Source organism: Lampris incognitus, chromosome 6, assembly GCF_029633865.1.
Source record: "Lampris incognitus isolate fLamInc1 chromosome 6, fLamInc1.hap2, whole genome shotgun sequence".
Lineage (NCBI taxonomy): Eukaryota > Metazoa > Chordata > Actinopteri > Lampriformes > Lampridae > Lampris > Lampris incognitus.
Window position 1 is genome coordinate 7,140,900 of NC_079216.1, and position 20,071 is coordinate 7,160,970.

Below are 20,071 nucleotides of genomic sequence, written 5' to 3' on the forward strand. Positions count from 1 at the left end.
AAGAAACATCGGCCTCTTGAGCGGTTTCCAGTGGTCAGTCTCTCCAGTTACTGAGTGTAGGAGCCATTCACAGTTTTTGGTATAGTCATGTTGAAAGCTGTGATCCGGAAGATCACTGTTTTTGTTTAACTTGCCAATTAAATTTTACTATAACATCACCTCATGCTGTTTGACCACTCCCCCCTCCCCTTTTTTTTTCACCAATTGTATGTGGCCAATTACCCTATTTTCTGAGCCATCTCAGTCGCTGCTCGACCCCCTCTGCCCATCCGGGGAGGCTGCAGCCTACCACATGCCTCCTCCGATACATGTGGAGTCGCTAGCCGCTTCTTTTCACCTGACAGTGAAGAGTTTCACCAGGGGGACGTAGCGCGTGGGAGGATCCCGCTATTCCCCCCAGTTCCCCCGAACAGGCGCCCCCAACCGACCAGAGGAGGCGCTAGTGCAGCGAGCAGGACACATACCCACATCCGGCTTCCCACCCGCAGACACGGCCAATTGTGTCTGTAGGGGCGCCCGACCAAGTGTTGGTAGGCAATGGAATAGACCGCCATGCCACCGGGACGACCCCCTGTTTGACCACTCTTAATCCCAGAGGTTCATTTGAAATGAAATGGATTGCCCAGAGCAATTTTCCTACAGCCAAAAAACACATGGTCGAACCCGTGTTTTAGATACTGATCCTGCAGTATCTGATGGTAAAGATATAACTTATTTAATTAAGAGTTAAATAAGATTAGAACAGACTTGCAGTTGTAATGGGCATTTGCTACTGTTTTTGACGTCTTATAGAATAAATGATTAATGGATCATGAAAATCATTGTTAGTTGCAGCCCTTGTAAGGTGCAGGTAGGATGGGATAATCTGTCCAGTATCGTTCCATTCAGAGAACTTACAACATGGGTTTTTTTGCAAAGATTTTTATGCACATATGTGCTTGCTTACTAAATAAAAGATGTTCAAATATGCTTATAAAAATAAAAGAGATAAAGAAGTGCTTTACTTGAGCTCTAAGAGTGCATTTTATGAAATGTGAGCTAGGCATATATCAATATAATATCTGTATGGTTATATGAAACTAGGTTGTGTTGTGGGATTGTGGCTGCGGTAATATGGTGATTATAACTTAAATGATGTCATTCCCTGGTCTTAAAGGCTGCATTGCAATAAAGTGACATTTTCTGAACTTATTTGACTGTTTTAGCCGAGTGGGATGAACAATGCATGTCTCTACCTGCTGGGTCATCATGTCCATATTACTAATGACCATTTATCAACATTTTTTTTGCATGTAGAAAATACTGAGAGTCATCCCCACAATATCTTCTCATTATTGATTTTTTTTGGGAGGGTATTCAGTCAATTCAAGTTAATTGTCATTATACTGTGAACCAAGGTATCCATGTAGTGAAAAGTGACTGTGGGCTCTCAGGTTAATAGTAAAATAACAAGGGCAATTGAGTCCAAAATATTTAGATTTGTGATTTTTGCCAGTATCATCCAGCGCTATGTGAAAGTGAATATCAATGAAGTTCTTTCTCTGACTGATTCTCAGGCCTTGCTGGAAAAAGGTCCCTTAGGCCAGGAGAGACCTCCCACTGAAGCATTACCCCCTCTTCTGGTGACACAACAGCAGACCGCACTGCTGCCAGTACAGGTAGGACACGTTTCTAGTATTTAGTAGTCAACACAATGTTGTTAACTCCATGTTGTTAAACTTATCCTCTCCTGATTGTGTATTTATTTAAAGTATGTCATGCACAACCACAGCTCATCATCTCTTTTTTTTTTCTTTTAAATTTAATAGGAATCTCCTTCCCACGAGCCACCTGGATATCAGTCAGAGGAGCAGACCCTGGAGTCCGCTGTGGTGTTGCCCTGTCGAGATCCCTCCCCCGCCTTCACGTTAGACCCCACCCTCATCTCTGAGGATGTGGATGTCAACGATTTTCTCCCCAAGCCACCAAAACCCCCTGACAGCCAGCAGGTTGACCGGGCCCTGCTGGAGATCGGCTCTGACCTACTAGAGGCACCTCCCAAACCTCAGCCAGTAGACTATGACTTCAGTGCCCCCTTCAGTCCACTGGAGGGAATTGTCGGCCAAGGCACAGCTCAGCCCAGGCCTCGCTGGGGACCTGCAGTCCAGCCAGAAGTCCCCCACCTTTCTCCCTCTCATGTTTCCATGGCAGAGTATGGGTTTCCGGAGATCCTCTCCGGAGCTGACCCCGGGGGTCCATCCTCAAATTCCAGCCGTCCCGCAGGCCAGGATACCCCAGAGGTGCCCCTTGATACACCCAAAGTGAAGGGAAATGGACATGACACACAGGGCTCTGTCCAGTTTGTAGATGGGAGTGATGCAATGACAGACAGCAAGCAAGAGGCATCTGTATCAACAACAGAGGCTAAAACAGAAGCTACTGACAATGTGGAAGAAGCAAACACGGAAGAAACCAACTCTCCTGAGCTTGTAGAAAAAGTCAGCGTAGTTGAGAGGTTGCGTTGTAATCCACCAGTGGAAGCTTCATCGTCCTCTTTACCAGAGCAAGCAGATCTCAGGACCCTCACTACCCCCTCTGACTCTGTTGTGGCTGAGCCCCTTGAGACAAAGACTCATGCTCACCCTTCAGACTCTCACATCAAAGTTGGGGAACTCGTATCTGACGTGGTTGCACCTTTACCCACGCCAAGCACTCATGGCCACGCCTCTGATGCACACTTCAAGGTGGGAGAGCTAGTTTCAGATGTCGTCGCACCCCAAGTTGCACCAAACATCCATGGTCACTCCTCTGATTCGCACATAAAGGTCGGCGACTTCATACCAGAGGGCACCACTCTTGTGCCTTCTCCGAATATCCACGGCCACTCTTCTGACGCTAACATCAAAGTGGGTGAGTTTGTGTCCGACGTGCCCAATTTGCAGCCCCGGTGGAATAAGCACGGTCACGTGTCCGACTGCACCCTCCAGGTAGGGTGTGTGGTTTCCGGTACCAAAGCCGCCTTATCCCCTCTCCCTGGAAGTGCTTACGGCCACTCGTCTGACTCGACCCTAGGCGTTGGCTGCATGGTCTTGGAAATCAAACCTCAGCCTCCTCCGCTGCCGGGGAGCACCCACGGCCACTCTTCAGACTCCTCATTAGGCACTGGGTGCGTGGTTTCTGGAACTGAACCACTCCCATCACCTTTACCGGGCAGTGCTTACGGCCACTCTTCTGACTCCACGTTGGGTTCAGGATGTGTGGTGCCGGGGGCAGCGCCTCTTCCTTTGACCCTTCCAGGAAGTGCTTATGGCCACTCGTCAGATTCCTCACTTGGGGTCGGGTGTGTTGTGAAGGGGAAAGGGAGCAAAGACCAGCAGAGACCCAAGGACAACCAAGACAGTCAAGGTAGTAATTACATGCTACACCAGTATACTTCTTTATACATTTTTCATCTGAAGTCTTTTCTGTGAGCCATATTACTTCGCAGTGGAGTGAATTCTGATATATCGTTACGATAAATCCCAATGCCACAGTGCAGTGACAGGGACACAGTGCCGTAGGAGATGCCGTCCTTCAGATGAGACGTTAAACCGAGGTCCTGGCTCACTGTGGTCATTAAAGATCCTTTGGCACTTATCGCAAAGAATAGGGGGCCCCCCTGGTGTCCTGGCAAATTTCCCAACCTGGCTCTCTCCATCTGGCCACTTAATCATCGTCTCAGTGATTCCTCCCTCTCCACCTCAAGCTGAGCGTTCTGGTGCAAAATGGCTGCCGTGCATCACCCAGTTGGGTGCTACACATCAGTCATGGTTGAGGTGATCCCCCCCCCCATCACTGTGAAGCGCTTTGGGTGTCTAGAGAAAGCGGTATATAAATGAAACCCATTATTATTATTATCATCATTATTATGATAATGTCCGAATTCCAAGAAATCACACAAACTTACAAAATTATAAACCGCAAACCAAAAAAAATCATATCAACTATTGTAATCTTTATTCATCAAAATTTAAGAAGAATTATATAAAAAAAAGTTAAATTGCCAGGTTCACAGGCTCATTGCATTTTACTGGCACCTCTTGTCTGATCGTTCAACGCTTTGTGTGAAATGTCGGCACATTTGATGAACTGGTGCAGAGTTAAGTCTGAAAACCTCTGGCCAGCTGTGTGATTGAAGATGTATACTGACGTTTTTATCATCATTCACTTTATATTTGGTGTTTAAAGAAGAGTTATTGCAGTTTCTTGACCTCAGCATGAATATTCTCTATTCCGCCCCCTCTCCGGTTTCTAAATCAGGAAGCCCTGGTGAGCAGCAGCAGCTGGGCGAGGGGTCCTGGGCAGCCGGCCTGGGTCTTTCCTCTGGAGAAAAGTCTGAGCAAGAATATCTCCTCTGCCTGGCTGCGCAGTACCAGGTGGAACACTACGAAGACTCCTACAACCTCCTGGGTGAGTCCGGCTACGTATTCAGCCTGCCGAGGAGGAGCTGGTCCTGTTGTGTGGAAAAGAACAGAGTAGGTCTTTGTCCACACTGAGCTAGTTGTGTAGTCAGCACCACCGTCCTTAACTTGTCCTTGGTAGAGGCGTGTGAGACAAATCTGTTAAAATATCTGCACCACGAGGTGAGCTTGACTTATCTTGTCTTCCTTTACTTGAGAAGCTTTGAAATGTGCAACACTGTCTGCAAGATAAAGACAGTTGAGTTTAACACAAGCCTGTGCAGATATTCTTTCAAATTATTTCCAATAGTTTGAAATATTTTAGTTTGGGTGGCGCAGTGGTTAGTGCCGTCGCCTCACAGCAAGAAGGTCCTGGGTTCAAACCCCGGGGTTGTCCAGCCTTGGTGGTCATCCCAGGTCGTCCTCTGTGTGGAGTTTGCGTGTTCTCCCCCCCGTGTCTGCGGTGGGTTTTCTCCAGGTGCTCCGGTTTCCCCCACCATCAAAAAGGCATGCATGTTAGGGTTAATACTCCTGTTGGTGCCCCTGAGCAAGGCATGGCAAGACGAACTGGAGTTGGTCCCCGGGCGCTGCACGGCAGCTGCCCACTGCTCCTAGCTACACAGCTAGGGTGGGTTTAATGCAGGGTATAATTTCCCTACGGGGATCATTAAAGTTTATCAAAGTAAAAATACATATATCTACTGCTCTTTTTCCGCAGATGAGCGAAGATATTTTTTTTGCCAATTTTAATTTGTCTTTTCTTTCAGAAGCATGTCTGTAACTTCCTCTGTGTGGTTTGTTTCTCGTGTCTCAGCGTCGTCTCCACAGAGCCAGCTGCTGAAGCAGGTGACGCGGGGCCCTTGGGGCTTTCCCATGGACCCGACCCTCTGCAGGGCCACGGACACCACCACCGTGCAGCTCAGCGAGATGGTCTCCCTGCCGGTTCTGATGAAGCACTCCGTCACCACCCCGCTCATCACACAGTGAGTAGTGCTGGATGAGAGAGAGAGAGCGAGCGTCGTGAAAGATGAGCACGGAGACAGGATGTCGTTGTTCGAGAGAATATTGGTGGGATGAGCCACATAAAGACAAAAACATGAATACAAAGCAGCAATAAAAACAGGACATCTAACATATAAAAAAAACAATGTTAAGATTATTTGAGCATAAAATATTTAACTCGGTGGTAAGAAATAAGATGTATTTTGTTTCCAAAATGTGCAAAAAAAAAAAATCAAGAACGAAGAAGTAAGATGGAAGTTTAATTGGTGCAATGCAACCGCTGCTTTGAAACATTTTTATGCCCTGTGTCAACTTTCTGCTTGAATATGACATGTAAAATCTTTGTGCTAAGAGATCATTTATTTGCACTTGTTTATACGAAGATGCAGTCTATTATATCCTATTATACTGCTTTGTTTTTGACTGTATGCTTCTGAAGTTTTAAAATATACTCAAGGCTCAGCGTTTTTGGGTTTTACCGATTTTCACCAAAAAATACCCAGTTTTTTTTTTTTTAAAGGAGCAGATCGGTTTAAGCTGATTTTCACCCAGATTTTATGTTTCCACGGATGCAAAAGTTGTTCCTGTTCGTGTGAGGTTATGTAACAGTGTCCTCTTATGGCTAAATTTGGCATGCTGGATGGCTTTGGAAAATAAAAAGCGAAAACGCTGAGCTTGAATATACTATTCTGTTTGCAAATGGTTAAATTGTCTTATTAACATTTGCAAGCTTTTTAAAAAAAATTATTTTAATTAAACGAGACAGCTAAAACCTAGCTGAACATGTTTTTTTATTTTCATGACCACAGAAAATTGTGATTATCAATTTCTACAATCGTTAAATTTTAAAGATGCACTGCAGAATCCTAAAGGTTTTGCCCCAGGTCCCGGGGGGGGGGGTGATTTATGGGACACACAGGTGAGGTTTTCACTGCTCTCTCATTTCTGCGTGATCTCAGAACCACACACATTTCTGTCTGATGCACCATTGTGTGGTGTCATTTTCAAGTCTCATCACCTTCAGCTCCTTTTTGAAGACCCGGTTTTGTTGGAAGTGCCACCAGAAACCCATCAGATACCCTGCTGGTGGACACCTCGGAGACCTACCCGGTCCAAATATGTCCATATAATGTCTTTTTTGGTTTGAGAACCGGCCCCCTCATTTCTTCTCAGCTTACAGCGGGAGCGGTAAAGTCGTTGTGTCCTTCCTGAACCAGCACCGAGTTCTGGTTTCAACTTGTGATGTTTTTTTGTAATTTTTTTTTTCTTCCATTTCCTCCTTGCTGCTGGCCCTACCATTAAGCACAAATTCCCCTTAAATCATAACTTTCGACAAGTCAGAATTGCCTCAGGGGGGTTGAAATAGAAATATGATGAAGCAAATATTTCAAAAAGTAAAGAAAGAATGCCAGAAGAGTCGCCGAGCTTCTCGTTTCCAGATAGCTGATGTCCATCAATGTGACAACCTCTGTGGAAAATGCAACTCAGCACCGTTGTCATCTGTGTCCTCTCATTTGTCTTTTTTCCTCTCTGTTCCCTGCTTTTCTTTCTTTCCTCGTCTGCCCCCCCCCCCCCCCCCCAGCGTGTCCCTGGTGAATAAGGCTGTGGTGGACTACTTCTTCGTGGAGCTCGGCGTAGAGAGACACTTCGAGGCGCTGCGCCATTTCCTGCTGATGGAGGACGGCGAGTTCGCTCAGTCCCTCAGCGACCTGCTCTTTGAAAAGGTGAAGCGCTTCCCCGCGGAGGCTAAGCGCCCGATATCGATCCCCGAGCTGTTATTAATTGCACTTGGCAGGAGATGAGAAGGGGCCTTTTGAAACATCCGTCGTCGTAGTGCACCGTGTGCATGACATTTCATAACGGCAACGCGTGAATTTACTGTTTTGGAGCACGTACCAATCTTTTTGTTTGTTGTGTTGTTCTGTTCTGGGGTCCGTCTGTAAACTCACCAACCACAGTATATAACTTGACTTGATGGCAGTGGCCTTTTATACCGCCTTCTGCAGCACGGTGGCCCAGTGGTCAGCACTGTTGCCTGACAGCAAGAAGGTCCTGGGTTCGAACCCCAGGCCGTCCCAGTTCCTCTCTGTGTGGAGTTTGCATGTTCTCCCGTATCTGCGTGGGTCTCCTCCAGGTGCTCCGGTTTCCTCCCGCCATCAAAAAGACATGCATGTCAGGGTTCATACTCCTGTCTTTGCCCCTGAGCAAGGCAGTGGAATGAAGAACTGGAGTTGGTCCCCGGGCGCTGCAGCTGCCCACTGCTCCTATACAATAGGATGGGTTGCATGCAGACAACACATTTGTTGTAAGAAAACAACAACATAAAGTGGCTTTCTTTCTTTATTGGGTTTACTCTGGTTGTGTATTTCGTCGAAAGTTGTGTTGCGACGTGTGCACACATGTATGTGTCATCTATATTTGCCCCCATGTCCTATGTTTCTGTGTTTATTTTAACCCACCATCGCCACCAGCTGGGTAGCGGGCAGACCCCCGGCGAGCTGCTGACCCCCCTGGTGCTGAACTCCATCCTCAGTAAGGCTCTGCAGTACAGCCTGCACGGGGACAGCACGCTGGCCGCCAACTTCACCTTCGCCCTGCGCTTCCTGCCGGACACCTTCCACCCTCACGCCCCCGACTCCCTCAACTGCCTGGAGCTCCGCTACAAGGTAAGGCCGACCGGGGGGGGTGTGTGTGTGTGTGTGTGTGTGTGTGTGTGTGTGTGTGTGTGTGTGTGTTGGACGGAGAGTGTGAAAGAGGGTTGTGTATGTTCGGGCTGGGGGGTTGGGTTGTAAATGAGGTGTGATTGATTGGTGTGTGTGTGTGTGTGTGTGCGCGTCCAGGCGGTGACTGACGGCTGAACTGTTACAAGCTGTCACGTCTTCATGAAGTGCTGCAGGTTGAGGAAAATGATCCTGTCACTCGTTTAAATGGCTGCAGCTCTCAGACTGATGGGAGTCGCGTCTTTGGGATGACATGCGCGGTGACTAATGGCATGCATGTTACCCACAGACACACACACACACACACACACACAACCTCCCTCATCCTGTTCATCCTCCCTCTCATGTCACTTCCATGACCTTCGCCACCTCTCCCTGCCTTCCGCTCTTGATCTCACCTTTTTGTTCCTCACTTCCCGCAGCCTTCCCTTCCTTCCCGTGACTTAAATCTCTTTCTCCTGCTTATTAAATCCCGTCCTCTTCTTCCTCTCCTCGCCTCCTCCTTTATCTCTGTCTTTTTAACCAACACATCTTTCCTCATCCCCCCTCTCCTCTGTCAGCGTTGTCCTCTTAGAGTCCCTCCATTCCTCTCCTCCTCTTTCACACTCACTATTCCTGTCAGCCTCTCACTCTTTTTCTCAAGCTTTTTTTTACAACCCCTCGTTCTCACACCTTCATCCATTTTCCCTCTTCATCACTCTCTCTCTAGGTGTGTGTCAGATCGTTGTAAGATGGAGGGGAAACGTGTGGGGAAGTACTGTGTGTTGTACAGGATGATAGTGGTTATTATTGTGTTTGTTTATTGGCATAAATAAACGTTGATGGGTAATGGTAGTCGGACTTATCTGTGATTTGTTTTTTGTCTTTCACTTCTGTTTGCGTTCTTAATTGATTTTTACGCAGTTCAATATAAAGGGATTTTTTTCTTATTAAATTCCGTCATATCTTTGTCTCCTGTTTTCTCTCTCGCTCTCTCGTTCTTTGTCTCTCTATCTCGCTCTGTCTCTCTCTCTTTCTGGCTCTTCTCTGTCTGTTTTTCGGTCTCCGTGACTGTCGTCTCTCAGGTTGACTGGCCGCTGAACATCATCATCACAGACAGCTGCATGAACAAGTACAACCGTCTGTTCTCCTTCCTTCTGCAGCTCAAGCACATGGTGTGGAGCCTGAGAGATGTGTGGTTCCACCTTAAGAGGACAGGTGAGCGAGAGAAGCTCTTCTCTCCATGACGTATTTAGTGGACATCAGAATTGTGGCGGGACTAATGTTAAGAGTCCTTCATGGTTTATTGCTACAAAGGACACCTCACTGCCAGATGATGTATAGCATGTACTTCAATCAACAGGGAAGTTATTGACAGATTAATTTACTTTGCACTTTTGGTTGATGAAGGACTGCGGTATAAGGACTACAAGTATTTTGAAGGGGATTTTCTTTGAACACTAGCCAGCCATGTGTCATTCTCCATGTCCTGGCTCAAATACAAATAATCTTTAGTTTGTTTTCATCTCTTTGTATGGGGGGATATCACTACCAGAAATCTCTCAGAAAATAGAACTACTTGAAAGGCAAATTGACTTTTGAGTTTTTGCTGGAACAGCTGTTGAAGTGGGACCATCCTTGACACAAATGACTCGGTGACTTTCCCCTGTCAGCCCTGGTGAAAGGCGCCGGTCGCTCGGTCCAGTTCCGGCAGCTGCAGTTGTACAGACATGAGATGCAGCATTTTGTCAAGGTGATCCAGGGCTACATCGCTAACCAGATCCTGCAGGTGTCCTGGAGCGAGTTCACAGCCAAGCTGGCCACCGCCAGCGATCTGGACGCCATCCACCGCATGCACGCAGACTACCTCAACAGAGCCATCTTCAGGTGAGCTGTGGAAGTGCATACATGCACGCCATCTTCATCAAGAGATCTTAAAGAAGACGAGCCCTTCTGTACGCACACCCACACACACCTCATTAAATCTAAATCAAGTGTCCCTGCCTCTTATTAAAGTTGATTAAAGTCACAGGAGTCTGAAGGTCAATTTTGAGCACCTCCTGGTTTAATCACCTTATATAAAGAGCTGGCAGTGTCACACTTTACCCACGTCAATTTCATCTTATCTAAACGCATGCTTTAAAAGTTACTGTGAGTGCGTCCAGGTAGCATAGCGGGCTATTCCATTGCCCATCAATACGGGTGTTGCCTGTTCGAATCCCTGTGTTACCTCTGGCTTGGCCGAGTGTTCCTACAGACACAATTGATCGTGTGCAGGTTGGAAGCCGGATGTGGGTATGTGTCCTGGTCACTGCACTAGCACCTCCTGTGGTCCGTTGGGGCACCTGTTCGGGGGGGGGGGACTTGGGGGAATAGTGTGATCCTCCCACGCGCTACGTCCCCCCTGGTGAAACTCCTGTCAGTTGAAAAGAAGTGGCTGGCGACTCCACATGTATGGGAGGAGGCATGTGGTAGTCTGCAGCCCTCCTCGGATCAGCAGAGGGGGTGGAGCAGCGACCGGGATGGCTCAGAAGAGTGGGGGTAATTGGCCAAATACAATCGGGGGGAAAATTCCAGGGGAAAAAAAGTTACTTCCCTAACCTTCATCCTCGACCCTCTCTCCTTGCTCTTCTCTAGGGGCCTGCTTACAGAGAAAGCCGCCCCGGTCATGAACATCATCCACAGCATCTTCAGTCTAATCCTCAAGTTTCGTGCACAGCTCATCGCACAACCCTGGGACAGCCAGCAGGGGGAGGCGGTGCACCCCAGCTTCATCGCCATGCAGCAGTCCTACAACACCTTCAAGTACTACTCGCACTTCCTCTTCAAAGGTGAGAACACAGATATACAGTGGGGACTGAGATCCTCGGCTTTCTGAATGTCACCTCCATGCTTCATTTTTTAAAATCAGACTAGTCAGCGTGAGATTTAAACAAGCTTGGCCACCATAGTAGACACACTCGCACATCTTTGCTATGATCATCTACATGACCTTGAGTGATGTCATCCCTGTGGCTAGATGAATTAAGGTTTGATGAAGTAACTACAGCAGGATTTTAAAAGGTTTCCTTTTATCAAAATCTCTTCTTGTAAAAAAATTCCACGTTTAGCATTTTACATTATAGCTGTGTTTTCATTTTGTTTTAGTCTACCTGCCTTTTTTAAGTTTTATTTTGTTGTGGATATTGGCATTATACTATACAATTGTTTTGTTGGTGCTATTCAACTTACATCTTTATTTCACACAAAAATGAAAATACAATTTATAATATATAATACACAAAATGGTGTGAAAAGGGACACCCCAAGGAAGCTCAGCAGAGCTTATGGACGGGGGCCCGTTAGCTTAACGTGTATCTGCTGTCAGAGGCTTGTGTTTGCCCCATCTATTCTGTCTGAGCCTTCTTATTCTGTGTAAAGTGTTCTGCAACTTTATTCATACTGCACCTTAAAAAAAAAAGAGTATTATTGTTATTACTGTTTAACAGGTTGAGCCACGATTCAGTGTCTCCTCTATGTTCAACTTCACGTTTTCGTTCACTGCAATACCTTTTTATTCCCCTTCTTTAGTGGTGACCAAACTGGTGAACCGAGGCTACCAGCCGCACCTGGAGGACTTCCTCCTTCGTATCAACTTCAACAACTACTACAAAGACTCATGAGCTGTGCATCAGTGTTGTCCTACATCAGCCAGTGGTCCGTATCGGACGACATCCTGTAGGTACACCGTCTTGTGGCTTTTGTGGAAACCTCGCAGACCCATGAGTGCATACCTTCTTAGCAGGTAGCACAAGCCCCACAGTGGGGACGGGACCTTCTGTGTGCGCTGCCTCCTGCCCTCTAAACGATAATCCAGATCCCCTCTCTGTATAGGAAGCAATGTGTTGGTAACTGGGCTGCTTTCAGGAGACAGGCTTGCTGGCTGTCATTTCAGTGAATAAAGTATGCCTTGTGGAACGACTGTGTGTTTGTGGCACGGATTTCGTCAGAAAAATCCTCTCCGATAATCTGGAGCCACGCACGGCTTTTTAAATATGTAAATCTGCCTCTGTCTGCCTGGCGGTGCAGGAAGACACAGCCTCTAAAACGCCTCACGCTGTCAAACTCGCTTTCAGCTGATGCCAAGTTTAATCACTTTAAACGCTTAGGTGTAGCACCTGTTAGATATGGTTTTACCGCTGGCGTCCGGGTGGCGTGGCGGTCTATTCCGTTGCCTACCAACACAGGGATCGCCGGTTCGAATCCCCGTGTTACCTCCGGCTTGGTCGGGCGTCCCTACGTATGCAATTGGCCGTGTCTGCGGGTGTGAAGCCAGATGTGGGTATGTGTCCTGGTCGCTGCATTAATGCCTCCTCCGGTCAGTCGGGGTGCCTATTTGGGGGGAGGGACTGGGGGGAATAGCATGATCCTCCCATGTATCGGAGGAGGCATGTGGTAGTCTGCAGCACTCCCCGGACCGGCAGAGGGGGTGGAAGAGTGGGGTAATTGGCCGGATACAATTGGGAGAAAAAGGGGGGGGGAGTAGTGTGATTGTATCTATTATGTGTCACGTAAATGTTAATTGTGTATATAAAGAAACACTCAGTTTTTATTAAATATGGAATATATATTTGAACAATTATTTTATGTAAAAAGAAAAAAGTCACACTCGAGCAGGTAAGAAAAGGTCCCGTATATTTATTAAAGATTGCGTGTTAACATTGTGTTTTAGAAAACTAGGTTAAACAGCGAGTGCAAAGCCATGTGGGTGGTGGACACAAGTTAACTGAAACGACACCGCAAAAGACAGCAAAGGAAAAGAGAATGCAGTCCTTGACAGATTACTTGCTTTTATTTCCTAAGCCACTATACCCATATGGTTCAACTGTGCAGTATACTTGGAAAGGAGGAGGACCTCAAAGAGAAAGATGCAAAACCTAAGGTAAACCAATGGCTCCAGCATGGCCTTCCAAAAGCTTTGGTTCTACTAGTAGATGGTATACTAGTGCTGCACGATGTGCTGAAAAGTCATAGTGCGATTATTGTGGACGATATTGTGATATAATAAACAGATTTATACATATAAAAATAATACATATTTGTCGTGTTGCCGCAACATGTAGCGACTTTCATTTTGCATGTTTTACACAGTACCTCTTCCTGCTCAATGTCGCTGAACTTGAAACCGAAATATCGCCTTAAAACAGGTCGAGATTTTTTTTTTTTTTTTTTGCCACCAGTTCATCAGCGTTAACCTGCTCGTTTTCATCAGTATCCATTTTTTCCTTCTTTTTGGTCTGCACACAGCACACTGGATAGTCGTGAGACCGTAGACGCACACGCTCATCTCATCATCAGCCGCTTCTCCGGGGTCGGGTCGCGGTGGCAACAAGCTAAGTAGGGGCACTCCAGACGTCCCTCTCCCCAGCAACGCCCTCCTGCTCCTCCTGGGGGATCCCAAGACGCTCCCAGGCCAGACTGGACATGTAGTCCCTCCAGCGAGTTCTGGGTCTACCCCGGGGTCTCCTCCCAGTTGGACGTGCCCAGTAAGCCTCCAAAGGAAGGTGCCCAGGAGGCATCCTAATCAGATGCCCAAACCACCTCAACTGGCTCCTTTTGACGTGAAGGAGCAGCGGCTCTACTCTGAGCTCCCTCCGGATGTCCGAGCTCCTCACCCTATCTCTAAAGCTGAGCCCAGACACCCTACGGAGGAAACTCATTTCAGCCGCTTGTATCCATGATCTCACCCTTTTGGTCACTACCCAAAGCTCATGACCATAGGTGAGGGTTGGAATGAAGACTGACTGATAAATTGAGAGCTTTGTCTTCCGGCTCAGCTCCCTCTTCACCACAAAGGTCCGGTACAACGTCGGCATTACTGCTGATGCTGCACCAATCCATCTCCTGCTCCATCCTACCCTTACTCGTGAACAAGACCCCGAGATACTTGAACTCCTTCACTTGGGGCAACAACTCATCCCCAACCCGGAAGGAGCAACCCACCATTTTCCAGTCGGAGTACCATGTCCTCAGACTTGGAGGTGCTGACTCTCATCCCCGCCATTTCACACGTAGCTGCAAACCGCCCCAGTGCGCGCTGGAGGTCGCGTTCCGATGAAGCCAACAAAACCACATCATCTGCGAAGAGCAGAGATGCAATTCTGAGGTTCCCAAAACGGACTCACTCCTCACCTTGGCTGCGCCTTGAGATCCTGTCCGCGAATATCACAAACAGAATCGGGAAATCTGTTTGTGATATTCATGCACACGCTTCACTGCCTAAACAGAGACTGACCAGTCATCTCTTAATTATGGGCACAGATATGCAGACTGCACACAAACAGACGTTCAACACACGCACATTTTATTATTCAATTAAATCACAGCCTTTTGCGTTGATATAATTGCACAGGCTGACATCGCAATTGCGATTAGATGAATCGTGCAGCACTAGTAGAGCGCCCCCCCCCCCATCAACAGAGAGGTGGCTCGCTCACATATCAGCTTATGTAGGTCATCGTGCCATGTAAAATAATATGCTTTCCTGAGGGCTTGATGTCATGTGTGTTAAAGAGACTGAAGATGATCTGTTGTTTACAGCCTCGGTGCAGACATACCCTAACCGAAAGGCCGCGCTACGCCGAGCACACATGCAGCATCAAACACTCCCATGTACTTACACAGCCAGCCACAGAAGCCCTTAAGAAAAAAAAACAACTTTTCAATGAATTTAAAAGAATATAAATCACTGGTCCTATGTGTCCTGTTTAGACGACCTGGAGGCCTGCAGATATGACAGCCAAACCCATTAAAACCAGGCATGTAAAAACAGGCTTATACCTCTGTAGTTCACGTCCTTCAATCACAATCTGTTATCGTTAAAATACCAACAAGAGCACGCGCGACAATTTCAAAACAGTGGTGTTAGAACTCTATGAAATAACAAATACACACAAACTTTTTTTTTTGTAACTAGTTCAAGATTTTCCTGTCCATAACCATTAAGTACAGATGAAGTAGTAGACGAAGCAAGCGGGTAAACAAATGCACTGGTAAAACGCGCTAGCAATAACCTCACGATCAACGTCAAGTCGGTGGCTTTGACCTCGGTACTACGAAGTACAGAGGTCACATTCACACCAGGCGTGTCTCGGGCCCCTAGATGGTCCACGGAGATAAACACCGCGGCGGATGTGGAATGGAAATCAGCAGAATGGGGGCAAATTTGACAGATCAACGGTTTTCCCGCTTGGTTTTACACTCCTGTTTGGATTAGCATTCTTGAGGGCGAGCGTGTTGGGTTTTCATCAAGTACATAAACCCTTATTGTAGGCTGTTTACATGCATTATTAGAATTGTTCAGGGGATTTTCTTCGCCCGTCTGTTTTCGTTCTGGATGAGCGCCCAGCGCGGTGATTCCGATCCACCACCAAGGGAATGAGAAAGAGGGAAAACGCCATTCATCATGCACCACACCGTTCATCATGCACCACACCACACATACCAATATAAGGAAGTGGGGGGGAAAAAAAGCTAAGATCTTAGCGCCGTCGTCGCTGATTAAACATTACACAGACACTGGAGTAGGTCATATTTACACAGGCTTATACTAAACGGAGTGAAACATACTCGCTTTAACGTTGCAACAGGATTTTTCCGAGTGCTCAGAAAGTTACTGGTGAATAAAAGCTGAGCTTCAAGACTGATTTGAGGAAGATTTCTGGAAATCTCAGCTCAGCATAGTCTGTTAGCGATAGTACGAGATGCAGCTTCTAAATTGCCTCAACGTGTGGCAAAATCCCAATTTGCATTCATACGCCCACACGAAACGGACCGAAAATCATGCTAATCATGCATGCTAAATACACCCACGAGGTTTACTGAGTAGCCATCTGAAGTCTTCTGCATGTTATCTATCGCTTACAGTCATTTGAACTCTTCGGTTCTTAAGCTGGATTAAGTCAGTCTGGATTCTACAGTCATAGAAATTTGCGATTTAATAGCTAAAAACCTTGGAAGTGCAATACTAGTGTCCTAAAAATGAGTACTCAGGAAATGTCAATAATGCTTGGAGAGCCTTGTATGAAACTTGACTGTGACGCTAAATCAAGAGTCAACTCTCCGAAAAGATGTCACACAAACTAACAACCTACGCTGAATGTAAACTTGAGTTGAAACAAGGAACTTGCCACCTTGCGGTAGAAAGTCCAAAGATGGCTAGGGAAGTTAGCTCCACCAAGAAGAGGAAACAAAACATTAATAATACCTACATATCTAGTGTCCCTTTTGTAGTAAGTACCTTCTCGAGTGGCATGGAAGAGACCCGGAACCACTCCCACAGGCCCGTATGCTAGATCTGACCCAGCGAAAGCAGATCCAGTGGAGTGCCCAATAGAAATGTTTTGGCTTGTGTAGTGTCCTGCCAAAGCTGTCGTATCGCGTCACGACAAATAAGACCTGCAGTGCTAGCGGTATTGGGCCGATGGGAAGTGAACCTTGCAGTGTAAGGGTCTGGGCTAGGGGGTCGCGTGGAGATCTTTAAACAAGGGAAAGACTTCTCTCCTGGATGGAAATCAGACCCAAGCGCTGGTCCTGGTGGTGTTCGTGGGATTAGGCCTCAGACTCCAGGTCCTCTTGCCTGGCGCTGTTGGCCGTGTCCCCGGCATCAGGCTCCAGCAACAGGAACTTGCCATCATTGGTCAGTGGCATGGACTTCATCAGCTGGGCCAAGGCCTCTGGGTCCTGTTGTTCAACAAAATACAGTCAGCAATGGGACAAACCCCTGAACCTATCAGACACCAGGTTTACGCCGCATGCAGAACGGGTCAGGGCCAGAGTACCTCGGCATGTCTCTGTGTTACACCCCGAAATGACTAAACATCTATTCTCATTTAGATAATTCAGTGGCAGAACCTTTTCATTTGGAAAGTGATATTTTATAGGAGGGCCCTGTGATGGACTGGCAGCCTGTCCAGGGTGTTTCCTCGCCTGCCGCCCAGTGACTGGTGGGATAGGCTCCAGCATCCCATGACCCCGATTGGGATAAGCGGCTTGGATAATGGAATATTTAATAGGAGACTGAAGCTTTATCTCTGTGATAACTGTTAATTTATGTGGATGTTCATATAGGTAAAAAACAGTCAACAACTAAAAATAGACACAGGCTGCTAGATGGTACAGTTTAAAGCTCGGTCTGTATGGGTCTAAGATATGATGCACGTATAAGTAACATATCTTGTATATAAATGCATTTCTCCAATGTAATTTTGTGAAAGCCAAAAGAAAATAGACTAGACTCTGAAACTTAACTTTACAGAATTGTAGCTAATTTAAACTGTCTAAACTACTAAAATGGGTGTTGGACTACACTTGGCAGCCGTTTTGTGTGTTGTGTAAACCCGGGCTAACTGTGACTTCACTTCATCCATCCATCCATCCAATATCCAAATCGCTTATCCTTACCCAGGGGCGCGGGGATGCTGGAGCCTATCCCAGCAGTCAGTGGGCGGCAGGTGGGGAGACACCCTGGACAGGCCACCAGGCCATCACACGGCCGACACACACACATTCACACCTAGGGACAATTTAGTACGGCCGATTCACCTGACCTATATGTCTTTCGACTATGGGAGGAAACCAGAGCACCTGGAGGAAACCCACACAGACACGGCGAGAACATGCAAACTCCACACAGAGGACGACCCGGGACGACCCCCAAGGTTGGACTATCCCGGGGCTCGAACCCAGGACCTTCTTGTGACCGCGCTAACCACTGCGCCGCACTTTTCATTATAAATCTAAACTCTGCTGGTATGTGAATAAATGAGGCATCATAGGCCATGCTTTACAATTTATCGTCCACAACGCAAATTGAGTCTAACTTCATGTTGACAACCTCTATGATGATGTCTGGTGGTGGCACTCAACCATCTACCATGGAGTGTCATGTGTGTGTACGCAGGTTTTTTGTCCAACCTATCAGCTCGTTTTACAAACTGGCCCTAACCGGTTTGGCTGAAGGAGCGAGTGTAGTGTTCTGAGTAACTATGTGTAGCATGGCTTTAAAAGGAAGTGTTAATGGTGTGTACCTAAAATTAATACTCAAAAGTATGTGAAAAAATGTGTTGTCATTGATATGATTCAAATTAGCCTTACCTTCTTTGCTTTTTCGATGTCCTTCCCGACGTTAATTGTGTAACATATCTGTGAATAAAAAGACAAATACAGTCAAAATACATCTAAGGGGTCATTTTCAAAATACTTCTCCCCCAAAGAGGAAACTCCCAATTTTGCGAATCTACCTTCTCGCCCTCGGTGTTGCTCTCGAAGACAAAGGCGCTGAAAGACGGCTCGCCCTCCTCGTCGCCTTCACTCCAGTCTCTCTCCTCCACCACGAAGCCCATGAGCCTCCCATTCTCCTGATGTGCCGCGAACTGGCACACCTCCCCGAGCTGGAACTGAGGAACGATGAGGGACAGGAGGGGGGAAGAGACGATGGGAGGGTTAATAGATTATCAAAACATATAAAACAAAGAAGGAGAATTGTTTGAATACTTACACTCGTTCTCGTAACTTGAGTCTGAGGGTCGATCAACCTGTTGAGAAGATACAAGTCAATACCGGCTTATAGGAAATGATGCACCTACACAAACCACGGAAAACAACACCTCCACCACTGTCCCCTACATCTACACCCCTTTATATCCTTTATACATGGACACCTCCATCACTCCATCACTGTCCTCTATATCTACACCCCTTTATATCCTTTATACATGGACACCTCCATCACTCCATCACTGTCCTCTATATCTACACCCCTTTATATCCTTTATACATGGACACCTCCATCAGTGTAGGTGAATACATTTTGTGATGGCTACAGTTTAGTAGGTTCTTCACGGCGTACCTGAGGCAGCTGCTGGTGACCATGAGGTGAGACTCGGTGGTCTTGAATATGTTGTGGATGGCGCGAGCGGCCAGAACCTGCCTCATGGCCTCGTAGATGACCTCTTGGTTGTGACCACAGCGCACCGCCATGGAGCCCAGGAACCGCACGACAAAGACCTGCTGCAAGAGGGAGTCTGCAGAGAACAAAACAAACACCGCGTATGCATACAAACACACATTTAGTGGTAGTAATGGTAGTAATGGTAGTAGCAGTAGTAATGGTGGTGGTAGTAGTGGTAATGGTAATAGTAGGTGGTGGTGGTGGTGGTAGTAGTTTTAGTGGTGGTAGTCGTAGTTGGTGGTAGTAGTTGTAGTGGTAGTAGTTGTGGTGGTAGTAGTAGTTGTGGTAGTTGTAGTGGTGGGAGCAGTTGTTGGTGGTAGTAGTTGTGGTGATGGTAGTAGTTGTAATGGTGGTGGTGGTAGTAGTTGTAATGGTGGTGATAGTAGTTGTTGGTGGTGGTAGTAGTTGTAGTGGTGGTGGTAGTAGTTGTAATGGTGGTGATGGTAGTAGTTGTAATGGTGGTGATGGTAGTAGTTGTAATGGTGGTGGTAGTAGTTGTAGTGGTGGTGGTAGTAGTTGTAATGGTGGTGGTAGTAGTTGTAGTGGTGGTGGTAGTAGTTGTTGGTGGTGGTAGTAGTTGTAGTGGTGGTGGTAGTAGTTGTAGTGGTGGTAGTAGTTGTTGTTGGTGGTGGTGGTAGTAGTAGTGGTCATAGTGGTGGTAGTAGTTGTAGTGGTGGTAGTAGTAGTAGTGGTAGGAGGCGCTAGTGCAGCAACCAGGACACACACCCACATCCGGCTTCCCACCCACAGACACGGCCAATTGTGTCTGTAGGGACGCCCGACCAAGCTGGAGGTAACACGGGGATTCGAACTGGCGATCCCCGCATTGGTAGATAACGGAATAGACCGCCACACTACCCGGACGCCCTTGTACTTTTTTATACGTCTACACAAAGCCAACACAGTTCTAAGAACACGACGTGGCTCATAGCACTCACTCAAGTTCACACTTAGTTGAGTGT

At 47.0% G+C, this 20,071-nt stretch overlaps 2 protein-coding genes across 4 annotated transcripts in view; one reads left to right on the plus strand and one right to left on the minus strand.

Annotated features, from left to right (window-relative positions):
- The window catches only part of tubgcp6 (tubulin, gamma complex associated protein 6), a 32,426-nt gene extending 20,305 nt beyond the window's left edge, over window positions 1-12,121 (plus strand). The window contains exons 16-25 of the mRNA XM_056281925.1: window positions 1,557-1,658; window positions 1,809-3,384; window positions 4,279-4,428; window positions 5,233-5,401; window positions 7,003-7,144; window positions 7,892-8,086; window positions 9,205-9,337; window positions 9,793-10,006; window positions 10,757-10,950; window positions 11,690-12,121. Of these exons, the coding sequence (XP_056137900.1) occupies window positions 1,557-1,658; window positions 1,809-3,384; window positions 4,279-4,428; window positions 5,233-5,401; window positions 7,003-7,144; window positions 7,892-8,086; window positions 9,205-9,337; window positions 9,793-10,006; window positions 10,757-10,950; window positions 11,690-11,781 (2,967 nt within the window). The 3' untranslated portion in view covers window positions 11,782-12,121. The remainder of the gene's footprint in view (window positions 1-1,556; window positions 1,659-1,808; window positions 3,385-4,278; window positions 4,429-5,232; window positions 5,402-7,002; window positions 7,145-7,891; window positions 8,087-9,204; window positions 9,338-9,792; window positions 10,007-10,756; window positions 10,951-11,689) is intronic.
- A 661-nt stretch (window positions 12,122-12,782) lies between these two features.
- Window positions 12,783-20,071, minus strand: part of appl2 (adaptor protein, phosphotyrosine interaction, PH domain and leucine zipper containing 2) — a 38,510-nt gene continuing 31,221 nt past the window's right edge. For all 3 annotated transcript variants that reach the window (XM_056281818.1, XM_056281817.1, XM_056281819.1), the window contains 5 exons: window positions 19,008-19,182; window positions 18,657-18,693; window positions 18,400-18,555; window positions 18,254-18,301; window positions 12,783-16,840 (listed from right to left, as the gene is read on the minus strand). In XM_056281818.1, coding sequence (XP_056137793.1) covers window positions 16,709-16,840; window positions 18,254-18,301; window positions 18,400-18,555; window positions 18,657-18,693; window positions 19,008-19,182 — 548 coding nt within the window. In that variant the 3' untranslated portion in view covers window positions 12,783-16,708. The remainder of the gene's footprint in view (window positions 16,841-18,253; window positions 18,302-18,399; window positions 18,556-18,656; window positions 18,694-19,007; window positions 19,183-20,071) is intronic.